The sequence below is a fragment of the Eleginops maclovinus genome, chromosome 1 (assembly GCF_036324505.1).
Source record: "Eleginops maclovinus isolate JMC-PN-2008 ecotype Puerto Natales chromosome 1, JC_Emac_rtc_rv5, whole genome shotgun sequence".
In the NCBI taxonomy this organism is placed as follows: domain Eukaryota; kingdom Metazoa; phylum Chordata; class Actinopteri; order Perciformes; family Eleginopidae; genus Eleginops; species Eleginops maclovinus.
Window position 1 is genome coordinate 20,785,142 of NC_086349.1, and position 12,177 is coordinate 20,797,318.

General features: G+C 40.0%; 1 protein-coding gene across 1 annotated transcript; it reads right to left on the reverse strand.

Annotated features, from left to right (window-relative positions):
* Window positions 1–3,715: 3,715 nt before the first annotated feature.
* On the reverse strand, window positions 3,716–12,036 carry LOC134870056 (specifically androgen-regulated gene protein). The gene is made up of 4 exons (XM_063892068.1): window positions 11,894–12,036; window positions 8,001–8,195; window positions 6,934–7,096; window positions 3,716–6,762 (listed from the first exon to the last, which is right to left on the reverse strand). The coding sequence occupies exons 2-4, from the start codon at window positions 8,103–8,105 to the stop codon at window positions 5,243–5,245; spliced, it is 1,788 nt and encodes a 595-aa protein (XP_063748138.1). The 5' UTR covers window positions 8,106–8,195; window positions 11,894–12,036; the 3' UTR covers window positions 3,716–5,242.
* Window positions 12,037–12,177: the final 141 nt, after the last annotated feature.

The window sequence follows — 12,177 nt, forward strand, 5'->3', positions numbered from 1 at the left end:
CTCTATGATCAACGCATATGTGAAGAAAAGGACAAGGCTCCTGGCGGCCTCTTTCAGACACACACATCATGTAGGTAGGTAAGTACAGAATAGGACCAGGGCGCTGGGGAAGTCCCATGAGCTCACTGTCTAGCCTGATAGCGCAGCCGCTACACCCACCTGCTCCAACTACCAACTCCAAGGAGTGTCTCCATTGTGGAGGTTCAGCCTATGTGTGTCATAAAAGACCAAATATTACGTGTTTAACCAGTTAAACACCAAACTTTAGATCCCATTCAACCCATGTCAGGGACAAAAGCTTGTGACGATAAATGACACTTTGGTTTAGCGGTCATTGTGACACTTTGATGAGTAAAACCTTCTAAATCACATACATGGCCTCTTTGCTAATAGTCTGCTCTGAATCATTTCCTCTGAAGGGAACAAGACAAAGCGATTTTCTTCCCAAAGTCACACTGGTTCGATCATTGTTTGACCTTATAAATAGTAGGGGAAACAACTGTAAAAAATAATGGAATAGGTCTGTAAAGAAAAAGATTTCCCCCAAAAAATCACATTTTATGAGACGTTTTAGGAATCATCAGCTCAACAAATTTAATTGTAACTATTGAACCAATTTCATTGTTGAAGGAAAAAAAACGGTTCAAACCGACTTGTAAATATTAGGTAAATAAAATGAATACGGAGTCAAAAGTTATTGCTTTGGCTTCTTTTTTATTATAGCTTTGTTGGCAGTATAAGGGCCGCCAAAAAAGTTCCCTGATTTTGTTAAACTTTCCCAGCTTTTCAAGTAACGGGACAATAATAATTATCATATAATAGTTTATAATGAATAACTGAATTTAAAAACTTGCAAAAATACAATAAATAATCAGCTGTGATGACTTCATACAATACAAACAAAGTGATAAAGTGAGTGTGATAAAAGACTCTGAAGTGTGAGTTCACAACCGAATCTATAGTGCACTGATTTCCACTTTTCTAGTTTCACTTTCCACTATTATTGGATCCCTGTAAATTGTGATATGCAGAAGTAGGCTAGAAGTGTTTAAATTCATCAGTTTTCTCTTTGTTAAGAGAACCTAATGGCAGTCTACTCATCAGCATGTGATGTGAGTAATATCTTGGATGCATATTATTGAATGTTGCCCATCATATGAACTCTCAGCACGGTGGGGAAGTCTGGTTCCAGCATTGGGGTTTTTGCCCCTGCTATAGACAAATGAATCTACACTGCCCTCTAGTGCTCCAGCGGTTTCTGTAGAATAGTGGTTTTCAACACAGGATACTGAAAACCTTTATAAAAAAGACAACACATTACTGTAACTCCTTATATTATTCTCTGTTTGCTTCATTTGGAGTAGGTTAAACCATGTTGTAACAGGCTGCATTATTTCAGGCCTGTCGACAGGTAGGATAATCATGCCATGGAATCAGTGTATTAGCTGGCAGTGGGCAACTTGAGCCCAATTATTTTAACACACATTTGTTTACATTTTTAGGGAAGTTGGCAGTATAAAATACATGCCGAAGTGGCAATTAGCTGTTTCTTGCTGAAATGCATCCAGTGGTGAACAAACAACAATCACCGCAACACTTTGATACTTTAGAAAACGTAAAATCTGATGATTCTCAAGGGAGGCCTGGAGCGTCTTTTTATGGGGGGGGTTTATTGCCGTAATGAGACAGTAGGTAGTCATCATGAAATACGTGTGTTCATATTTGATTTAGTTATGACACTATAGTACCTTATATGCATCCATGAGCTGTTTCACATCCATTGCTGTTCATCCAACTGCTGCTCGTGTTGATTAGCAGGCCAAATGAATAGGCCAAACTACTACAGATAACTTCCTGACTATAACTGGTGTCGAAGAGACACTCTCCCTCGGGTAGCGTGTCCTTTCCCCGTGGTTAGGGTTTATTAGGTTATGAGTAGCAGTAGAAAAAATCATTGGCTGAGGTTATGGAGGAGGTTGGGGCACATATTGACAGGGGAAAGTATTCGATACAGCAGCACGCACCTGTTCCTTTCACCTCATTTTGGTCTCTCCCTCGGCGGCCCCCTGCAGGCTCACCTCACAGTGTGAAAACCTGTGCTCTGGAATAATAAATAGGAGTTCTCACTGCCGGCAAAGAAACCTTAACACGTAGCAAATGCTATCTTTAAAAGGCATTAAAACAAAGTTCTACTCCACTTAATAAACCAATTGGTAGCATATTGTTTGATATAATCAGGATTGGTTCAGATAACTTTACAATGCAGTCAGTTACGAAGTGCATTTGTGAGTAATGTACTTAATTGGATTAAAAAAAGAAAACAATGTTTGAAAACTGAACATTTAAAAATCTAAAATGTGCACTTAATGTAAGCTTACCACATACCAAATGGTTTTTTTATAATTACCTCAAAACATACATTTACTTACCAAAACAGTATTGGTACAAACTCAAGGGGAAGGCCTACTGTGTGTATTCTATGGGATGCTGTTTCTTTTGTGTCATTATTTTGTTGTTGTGTTTTTCAAGGACTACATGGAGAACTTTTCTCTTATTTTTTAGACACTATCTAAAATTATCCTCAAATAATCCTTTGCATTGTCGCCATAATCTGCCTGCATATTTGTATTGTTATTAAGGTTGATTACAGTATTTTTTTTTGTTATCTGAACATGTAATCCAATTCTACCCAGCCCTGGTAATAACATATCACTTTTGCATACTGTTTATTTAAGGTTTAAGACACATTTTATTTCTTAATCTCAGATACCATCCAACAGTGGCTCAGTAAATAGGGGCTTGGACTGGGAATCGTAGGGTCGCTGGTTCAAGTCCCCGAACAGACTTGAAATATGGAAAGTGGACTGCTACTTGGAGAGGTCCCAGTTCACCTCCTAGGCCCTGCTGTGGTGGCCTTGAGCAAGGCACCGGACACCTCCAATCCCCCCTCCCCATTGCTCCCCGGGCGCTGCACGATAGCTGCCCACTCCTCCTAGTACTAGGATGGGTTAAATGCAGAGGACCAATTTCACTGTGTTTGCTCTGCTGTGTGCATGTATGTGACTAATAAAGAGGGTTTCATCCTCCGATTCTTCTATCTATCTATTTAATTAATGTAATTTCTTTACACGTTGGTATGCAAAGTGATAACTGGTATGCTATTCAAAGCAGCTGATTAGATGTCTGGGAGGGTAACAGTGAAAGTGACAGGAACCGTCACTGAGACTTGTCAGTCAGGCCTGCTGGCAGCAGGACAACAGAGCCTGCAGGTGGAAAGTAAAGATAGCTTACATGCCACAGAGCAGCAGCACAAAGCGGCCTGTGTTGACTCGACAGCACGCGACTGCTTCCTCTTTACAGTGAAAAAGGATCCTTGCTAACTTAAACAAATACAAAATATACACACAAACTATCATTCTAGTTTAATGTTTTTTCAAAGTGCAATAAAAAAGTGTCTAATCTATCTTTATTGCAAAAATATTCTAATTTGAAAATATTCAAAATAATATTCAAATCCCACGTGAAAATGTTCCTCTAAGAGATCAGGTATTGTCTTTCATAGGAAAATTGTACAAAAATAAACATATAAATATATGAAAAGATTCTGTTTATAGATTATGCAAAAATGAGGAATAAAACACATGTTGAGAAGAAATCCAGGGTGTGGTTAAGACAAGAAAGACTGTGAACTTGGCATTAAGACACCACACCTAAGTGTAAGTCAAGTAGCTTTAATTGCACAAACAAATGCGATAAGAGAAATGATTATCAGTGTGGACACACTTCACCGCTGCACTGGCAACATACTGGTATCGTTTTGATGTGGCAGGCCTTCAACATTGTCTGAAAAGTCAATATTCTGGTCCAAATATGGAAAAAATGAGTTGATTCAAACACTTTTGCCGCCTTCTCTACAAACTCCATAGTACAGTCATCTCGTGCAAATAACTATTCAGAGTTGTCTTTTAAATTGAGCTAATTTTCATAGCAGTAGGTGACCTTAACACCGTGTTAGAGAAAAGAGCAAATCTATTTGTCTCTGAAAGCCTGCAGCAGTGATAAAATGCTTTCCAGACGTACTGTATGCTTGTAAATGTGCCACCAAGAGCAGCAAAGTTGTTGCACAAGGCTAGACTTGGAGGCGGGAAAACAGGTCTGTACCAGTTCTATCGCTATCACATCAGATTAAAAAGGTGCTAATGCTGCGGCAGAGAACGTCTGTCTGTTTGTGATTTCACATGACTTATGAGTGCCAATACTTCACATGCCACCAGAGCGTAATGATATATTAGAAATGTAAATAAAGTAAATGTGTGACTTGTATGCATTGAAGGAACAGTGTATGATAAAAAAAATTAAACTCTCTGTGCACCTAATAAAAGTTTTTGGGTCAACAATTGCCACCACATAAATCCGCTGTGTAACAAGCTCATAAGTTTTGCCGTGTGCGTCACCAAGCAACCACAAAAACTGCGTGTTTCAAATTCTTATCACCTAGTGGCCGCCTATTATGTGCTTTGAGTTACTCTAAGGGATGTTCTAGCTATACAGTAAATGCTTTCCACTTTTTTTATTCATTTCATATACACTCTTTAATTTTAATGCAAAATCCTCTGGTTTGACAAACTGCACTGAGCAATACAGGGTCACTGCAGCACATGTTAAGCACACAAACACCTACATATTAGCTAGGTCCTTTGGTCAACAAAGCAGAAAAATCCAAAGAATTTTAGGAAGTGAAAGTGAAGAAAGGTGACCTTTGAGAGTATGTAAATGGAGAACAAAGAGAGGAACTAACCGCCAAAAGAACTGTAAAGAACAACTGGTGAAAGACATACAAACATGTTTATGCATGTAGATCCCAAGACATACTGTATATTAAAATGATAAAATAAGTCAATCCCTTTTTAAAAGTAACAGTATTTTTAATTTACAAAACCGCAGCTACACTAAGTGAGTGTGTATTCGAAAAGTTCTTGATTGCCAGTTTTATGAGAAATAAAACACTGTACAAATGGCTGTCCCATTATAGTAGATGCAAGTGCGGGCCAATATATTCAAGACATGCGTGTCAGTCTCGTGCTTAATTAAGTACAAATGAAAGAGCATAATTATGTGGTTAAGCTGCTTCTCGAAAGTCTTTTCCATGCCTTCATCAATCATGTATGAATCTCTGGTATGTTCCTTTAAATATATTTTCTGAGGGAAACCGCGGCAGTTAGTAAGTGTGAACATTGATGTCTTAGTCCCTGATCAGCCCCAACTTTTTCAGAGCATCGCGGCGGTCTTCTTCATTTTCTGATCGAGGGCAGATCAGCACGCTGATGCCCTGCGATCGAGGCAGCTTCTGAGAATTTCCAGTGTGCTGAAAGGCAGTGTGTCCCTGCAGGGACCGCCGTAAGTCTGGCTCTTTGCTGATGACATGGCCAACATGAAAACCATCTCCCCGAGCACCAATGAACTCTTTCCCACTCCCCAGAGAGGCAGGACGAGGCCGATTGTTACGCAGCTGACTGGGGCTCTGATCACCACCCGCCTTGTTGGATTCTTGGCTTGCCATATAGCTGCGTAGGCCAGGTATAGAACGCTCCAGGGAGGCGGATTTGAAGACTTTTGGTGGGGTTAGATGTTTAATTGGGGCAGGAGGGGTAAGAGGTGGCGTGTTCGCCTGAGCGTAACCTGTGGCCTCTGAAGCATCTTTGAGAGCAGAGAGTATGTTATCCGACAGAGGAGGCTCGACTGTGTCACTGAAAGCAGCAGGCACTGGGAGAACCTCAGCAGGCAGGTCTGCAGGAGCTTTAGGAGGAGCTGCTGTCAGTTCAGCTACAGGAGTGTGGAGAGGAGCAGAGGCAGGAGGTGGGGTGTGTACTCGATTGTAAGATGGAGTCAAGGGCGGTGTATTTGGAGCTGCTGCAATCATTGTAGAAGGAGGAGCAGCCCATGAATTTCTGGTTTTGGGAGAAAGTATAGGACTCAGGGCAGGGCCGGAATCCGCCTCGGCAGGCAGAAGGCCGAGCTTCCGTAGGGCCTCAATGCGGACCCTCTGAGGGTCTGACAAATGCCGGTCACTGTTAGTGGACACCGACACTCCAGAGCTCCCATCATAGCCAGTTTTGTGTGATTTGAGAATAATGTTGGAAGGAAGCTTCTTGGGCCTAGGGGCCACAGCAGGTGGAGTTCTAGGCTCAGCGGCCTCAGGGGGAGGACTTAATGGCGGAGGACTTAAAGGGGGGCCAGAGCTGACAACTGGTAGACTCAGTTCCAGATGATTGTTTGGCGGCTGCTTGTTCACAGGCAAGCTCTGTGAAGATCTCTGCTCAGTGGCTCTCCGACGTAGCTCCTCCAAGTCAACACTTCCTCCTGGCTGGTGGTTGTGTATTTCTGCAGATGGAGGAAGGTAGTTCACCCTCTGTGGTTGTGGAGGATTAAAGGGCTCATCCATGAAGGCTGAGGGAGGAGGAATCACACCCACATCTGTCTCAGGGGCCCCAATGGACTGATCGGGGGAAAGACTGTCACTCGGGACAATTTTAAGTTTACCATCCTCATCCTTGGATATGCACAACTGAGTAGCTGTTGGGTGAATTTTGCCATCAGTGGCTGATTCTGTGACTGGAGGGTTTAGTTGAGCCATGAGGTTGAGATCATTTGTGTCGAATGCAGGAGAGGACGCTGGTTCTGGAGTTTGTGAAATGTGATGCTCAGCTTTGTCTCCATTGGTTAGCGGTCTTCCGGACTCATCCGTGTTGAAACTGGAAATGTCTAAGCAAGAATAAAACATAAATACTGCAGTTATTGATGCTAATTTAGTGCAAAAATCTTTACATTGTATTTCATTTGGCTGACGCTTTTATCCAAAGCAAAAAACTGTGAAATTGACCATCAAGATACAAAAAGAAAAAATATATATATCATTTTTAAAAATAAACATACCATTTATTCTCATGTGACTCATTGTGTCAGCCTGTAATCCAGCCTCTGGTTCATCGTTCGAAAAGCCGCTGTCCTCCTGCACCTCCAACGCTTCAATTGTTTCCTCCAGATACATGATACACGCTCTCTCTTCTGCTGTTAAGTGCTCCATACTGTCTTCACTCTGCAGAAAAAATAAGAGATTTAATGCATTTAAACTCTTCAGCAATATCTGTCCTCCATTCAACCCTTATCACAGCCGTGAGAGACAGGACAGGAACAAAAGGTCAAAGTGGTTAAGTGTTCAGGCTGCTGTAAAGGGAGGACTAATTGCATCCCTTTTGTCCTGTTCTGTTCTTGGCCATCTTTTATTTTATATTGGCATGTCAGAAGAATTCATTTCAGGTGACAGTAGGTGCTTGTGAACGGCATAAAAAGCCCCTCCCCTCTGCTCATCTTCAGAGAAACTCTCACTGAAACCCTGCTTGAACTCACATGAGTGTACATCACCTCAAACACATTTACTTCCTCCCATTTGACCTTCTCATAGATACTGTCATAAACCATGCAGACGTTATTACAGCCTGATGCACAATATAATGGTGCAGGGTATTGCATTAACTCTCTCCAATTTTAAACTTGTTAATATTATATATAGACATCTCTAAGTGGTTGACCAATCATAACAGAGCCGGCCAGCTAACCAATCAGAGCAGACAGGGCTCTGGTTTCAGATAGAGGGGGAAAATAGGTGCTGCAGCACAGACAGTATGAGAAAAATAAAGACCTTTTTGAACATTATGGTATGTAAACATATCACAGAAGAAGCACAAAATACAAAAATGAACTTCAAAATGAGCATAATAGTGCCCTTTAAGATCTAGGCCCCCTATTTTCAAGTTTTCTAGAGCTTTTTCGGGGTGTACTTTTCCGGGGTAAACTGTTCGAACAAATTAATTGAAGAAAAATCCCAGCTCATTATTTCACCACTCGTGTGGCAGTAGAGTGTCCATTTGTTACACAAAGAGCAGATAAGAGACAGCGTCATTGGGACAGAAGGCTGAGATGAGATGTACTGCAGCACTCACATCGCCAGAGTTCATGCTGATTACACTGTCGCAGCTCCCAGCACTGTCCAAATTACTCGAGGGTTCCATGGCAACGCCGCCTGGCCAAGTGTCACTCTTCGGCATCGCACAAGGAAGAGGATGAGGACGGGACCTGGGCCTCACGGTCCCCTTGTGATTGAGTTACTTTTACTGAGAATCTGGCTGAGGTCAAATCTGAAAAGTAAAGGAGAAAATGTAAGAACAAAAAGGCCTAAATGTGTGTGGCACCGCTGTCTCTTCTATACAATTATTCAAATGCAAAGACTGACGTCCTACAGCCGGTAAACATGAGATAAAGCCTTAATCATTCACAAAATTGGTTTGTAAACATCCCAGTAACAACAATTAATGTCAATTCTTTCCATTAGCGTGATAAATGAATGCCACAAATTACAACTGATAGCAAAATGATCCTCATAATGTAATGGCTCTCCCAGTTAAGATGTTAAATGTGCTCTCACTGTCACTGTGATATATTAAACATAACTAATTATGTGCAATTGAGTCATTATTTAAATGAATGAATAAACAAATTATAATTTTTACTTATACATTTTTGTTTTTTTTATGTTAGGATGGGCTGGGACTGGCAATGATTTCCTAATGTGAATTCAATGTAAGTGATGGGAGACATCCACAGTCCTCATTTCTGTAAGAATGGGTTTCGTATCGTAATGGAAAACGTCTCTCATGTGAGGCTTCACCTGTCTGTTCAGATATTTTCTAAAGTTTTAGACTGTTAGTACAAGATTCCCTTGTGTTTCAGCATTGAGCTATAGCGGAGGGATCGTAAACATCCCTCATAGACCAACGTGTTTTAAAAAGGGAACAAAGACTTGTAATGGTTTATTACATTAACATCTTTGCTGAGACTTGCTTTCTAAATGATCACAGCAACAGATAGTAGAAGAAGAAAATCTGCATTTTAGCGCCCAGGTTATGAAGTCATACAGCGATGCTTTAAGTGGTTTGTTCATAAGAATTCCAGTCACTATGATTCAGCTATGAAGCGAGATGTCTCATCTGTCTTTGTGCAAACGCATGACATGCTTCACATCATGTACAATCTGAGTACAGACAGTTGAGCTACAGTGTTATGTTGCAGCACCGCGCTCCGTTCATGTATTTCCTGCATATCACACCAATTGTATAATTACTATTGACAGCTCAGGTATGAGAAAGCTTGCCAGCCAGAAAAAATAGAGAGATCATTACATCCACTTATACAGTACAATACAAGGAAATGGATTATCCAAATCTCAATTATAGAGGGCTTATTAAGAAACAAGTAGGGGAGTAAATGAAGTCATAGTGGCATAAAGAAAAGGCCACATGAAGCAAACCTCTTCACTTTCCATTGTAAGAGATTAAAGTGCACTAGCAAGTGTGGGAAGCACTTAGATCCAACAATGACACAAAGGGATAATATTTGTTTAACTTGGGTTGGGGCTTTCAGTGGATTTGTGTCTAAATAGGTCACACATCTGTACAACAGTACATCCCAGAACAAAGGCTTTACAACCTGTTATATGGCTTACTCATCACGTAGCTGCACAATCAGGTTCAGGTGTGTTCATGGAAGCAGAGCAAAGCAAACTGTATTGTTCTCTTATCGCTGAGTACATTTGAGTGAACGAAAAACAGCAAGGGAATTAAGCGTTTACCGTTATGAGTCAGTTTCACTGTTGGTTTTAGTGTCCAAAACGACATAAAAGTCATTAAGAATGATACTGCATGGCGGCTGAGAGTTATCATAGTTCTATGATGTGGCATGAGTTTCCATTAACACACCTTACCCAATTACAATATGTCTGCTCTGCCAAAATTAAATAATTAGTGATGCAAGTTATGTTGATCAGAAACTGGGAGCAGCTTCTGGGATGTTTCTTGTAACTGACTTCCTTTTATGACAGCAGCCTAAACGAGACAAATGATTAATGAGTGACTGAGTTTATTTCAGTGCTAAAGTAAGAATAGTGAATCCTCAGTATTTATTTCCAGTACTTTATGTTTCAATTTTAATATCTGTATGTTATATCTGGTAGTATGAGGATAGGACTTTAAAAGAGGCTTTAGTAAAAGAAAAAGGTATAGAACATTTAACAGATACCTGAATGGTTAATGGTTACTTTCTGAAACACCAGGACTCAAATATTTTTGAAATAGATAGGCCATAGAGAGAAAATGTATACATTTAGGGTAGTATTTATTCATTCGTATGAACCAGACGATTCAAGGCCTCATTTTAATAACAGACACTTTTCTAAGTCATTTTAATTTTTTAACCTTGTTTTAAGTGTCTTTTATGAAACAGGAAAGAAAAAGAAAGGATGCTTTTATAGGATGAAAAATTGAAGTTGGCTCGAGAAATAACGTGATACAAAGATTAACAAACTGATTTAGAAATTAGATGAAAAACAATACACGTTTTAAGGCTCAAGTTTCAAGAAAAGAACTTGATAAAAAGGGATTTTGAAAAAGCCTGGTATAGAATAGAATAGAATTACTTTATTGATCCCGATTTGGGAAAAGTTTTCGGCACCACTGATGAGTAATGACATATTTGTCTTGTTGACATTAAGCAATAAACAGTTGGGCTATCACCTGATCACCAACACCCACATAACTAACTTTCTGGCAACAAAGGCTGGCTGACGAAGCATTAAGTGGCCTTTTGGGGAAAGCTTTAATAGGAGCCAATTACTGGCCCTCCCATTAGCTCATTCAGATCAGCAGAGCGAGGAAACAAGTGTTCAAGGCTGAGCAGCCAACACCTCTCATACCTGAACAACAAACCAGTAGCTCACTACACCCACAGCTGAGTCAGGATTTAATAGTGACAGGAATGTCACTTTGCTTGCTCCTAAATCTTTAGATTAAACTGCTCTGATGTTACTGGGTTCCACTTGAATTATAACTCAGCACATGAAAAACATTGTAAACTATAAAAGAGGAGGATCAGCTACAGGTATTTTCCATGTTTAACTTGAGAGCAGTTGCTTGTCAGGATTAATTACAATCCAAGGAATCATTGTGTACAGTTTAGAAGGACACATGATAGTAACTGTAAAAAGAAAAACTCTTTAAAGGATCCAAAAATGTGAAGTATGTGTTCAAGGGCAGCCAGAGAGCTGGTTTAATGATTGACAGTAAACAAAAGTTCATGGTGAACATCAGCGGGTTGTGCAACTCACAACCCGCTCTAGTGAACACATTTTTCTTTATTAATGTTTAGCTTGGCACATGTTCCAATGTAATGGGTATTATTGACATTTATCTTCAAATATTTGCATGTTGACTCAACCTCAAAGTACTCAGATCTTGTACTTGTAGCAACACTCTGTTACATGTAAGAATCCTGGAATGAAAATATTTCTCCAGTAAAATTACAAAAGTAATAGCATCAAAATATACTTAAAGTACTAAAAGTCAAAGTGCTCATGATGCATATTCATAACCCATTTCAGAATAATATATGTTTTGATTATAATTATTGATGCATTAAAGTGTGTATCTATATAAATAAACACTTTAATGCATCAATAATTATGTGGGAATATTTTATCACCCCCAACTTTCCTCCACCCAAACTGCCTACTGACAGAGGATGACCCTATTTGTGCGAAAAGAGTCCTGAAACAACTACAACTACAGTAAATGATCAAGCAAAAGCTTAAAAGAAAATTATAACTAGAGGTCTAAACAAATTGCAAACTCAAACCATACTTGAACAGTGATTATATTTTGTATAAGTACGCTTTTTAAAAAATATATAATTGAAGTCCTCTTTTCTCATAACGCTCTCGCATGCATGAATAAAGCAGAACCAAAGATCGCATGACTTAAAACTGAGGGATTTCTGTATTACTCACCAAAGATGTAAAGAGGAAAGATGTAAACGCGTACAGCTGTGTGTAAAAGAAACTAGCTGTTTTTTAGTCCATGTCGGTGCAACTCAGTCGCCTTTGACAGCTGCACTGTTCTTGGAAGTAAAACTACACGAAGTGAATACGGAACAGGTAGAAGAAAACTGCAGTCAGGTGAGCCAATTAGCTTCCGGACAGGTTGGGGTGCGCGGCCAATCAGCGAGCGTCTGATCGAGGGAGAGCCAATGGAAAACCAGCAGCCAATGGAATCTTTTTGTATTCTCCAAAGC

What these genes read in the sequence shown, in the direction of transcription:
- LOC134870056 (XM_063892068.1), bottom strand. Translation starts at nt 8,105, where the DNA reads ATGCCGAAGAGTGACACTTGGCCAGGCGGCGTTGCCATGGAACCCTCG. An exon ending in TCAGCATGAACTCTGGCGAT is followed by an intron (nt 7,097 to 8,000) that starts GTGAGTGCTGCA and finishes TTTTTTCTGCAG; the next exon opens with AGTGAAGACAGTATGGAGCA. An exon ending in GAGTCACATGAGAATAAATG is followed by an intron (nt 6,763 to 6,933) that starts GTATGTTTATTT and finishes ATTCTTGCTTAG; the next exon opens with ACATTTCCAGTTTCAACACG.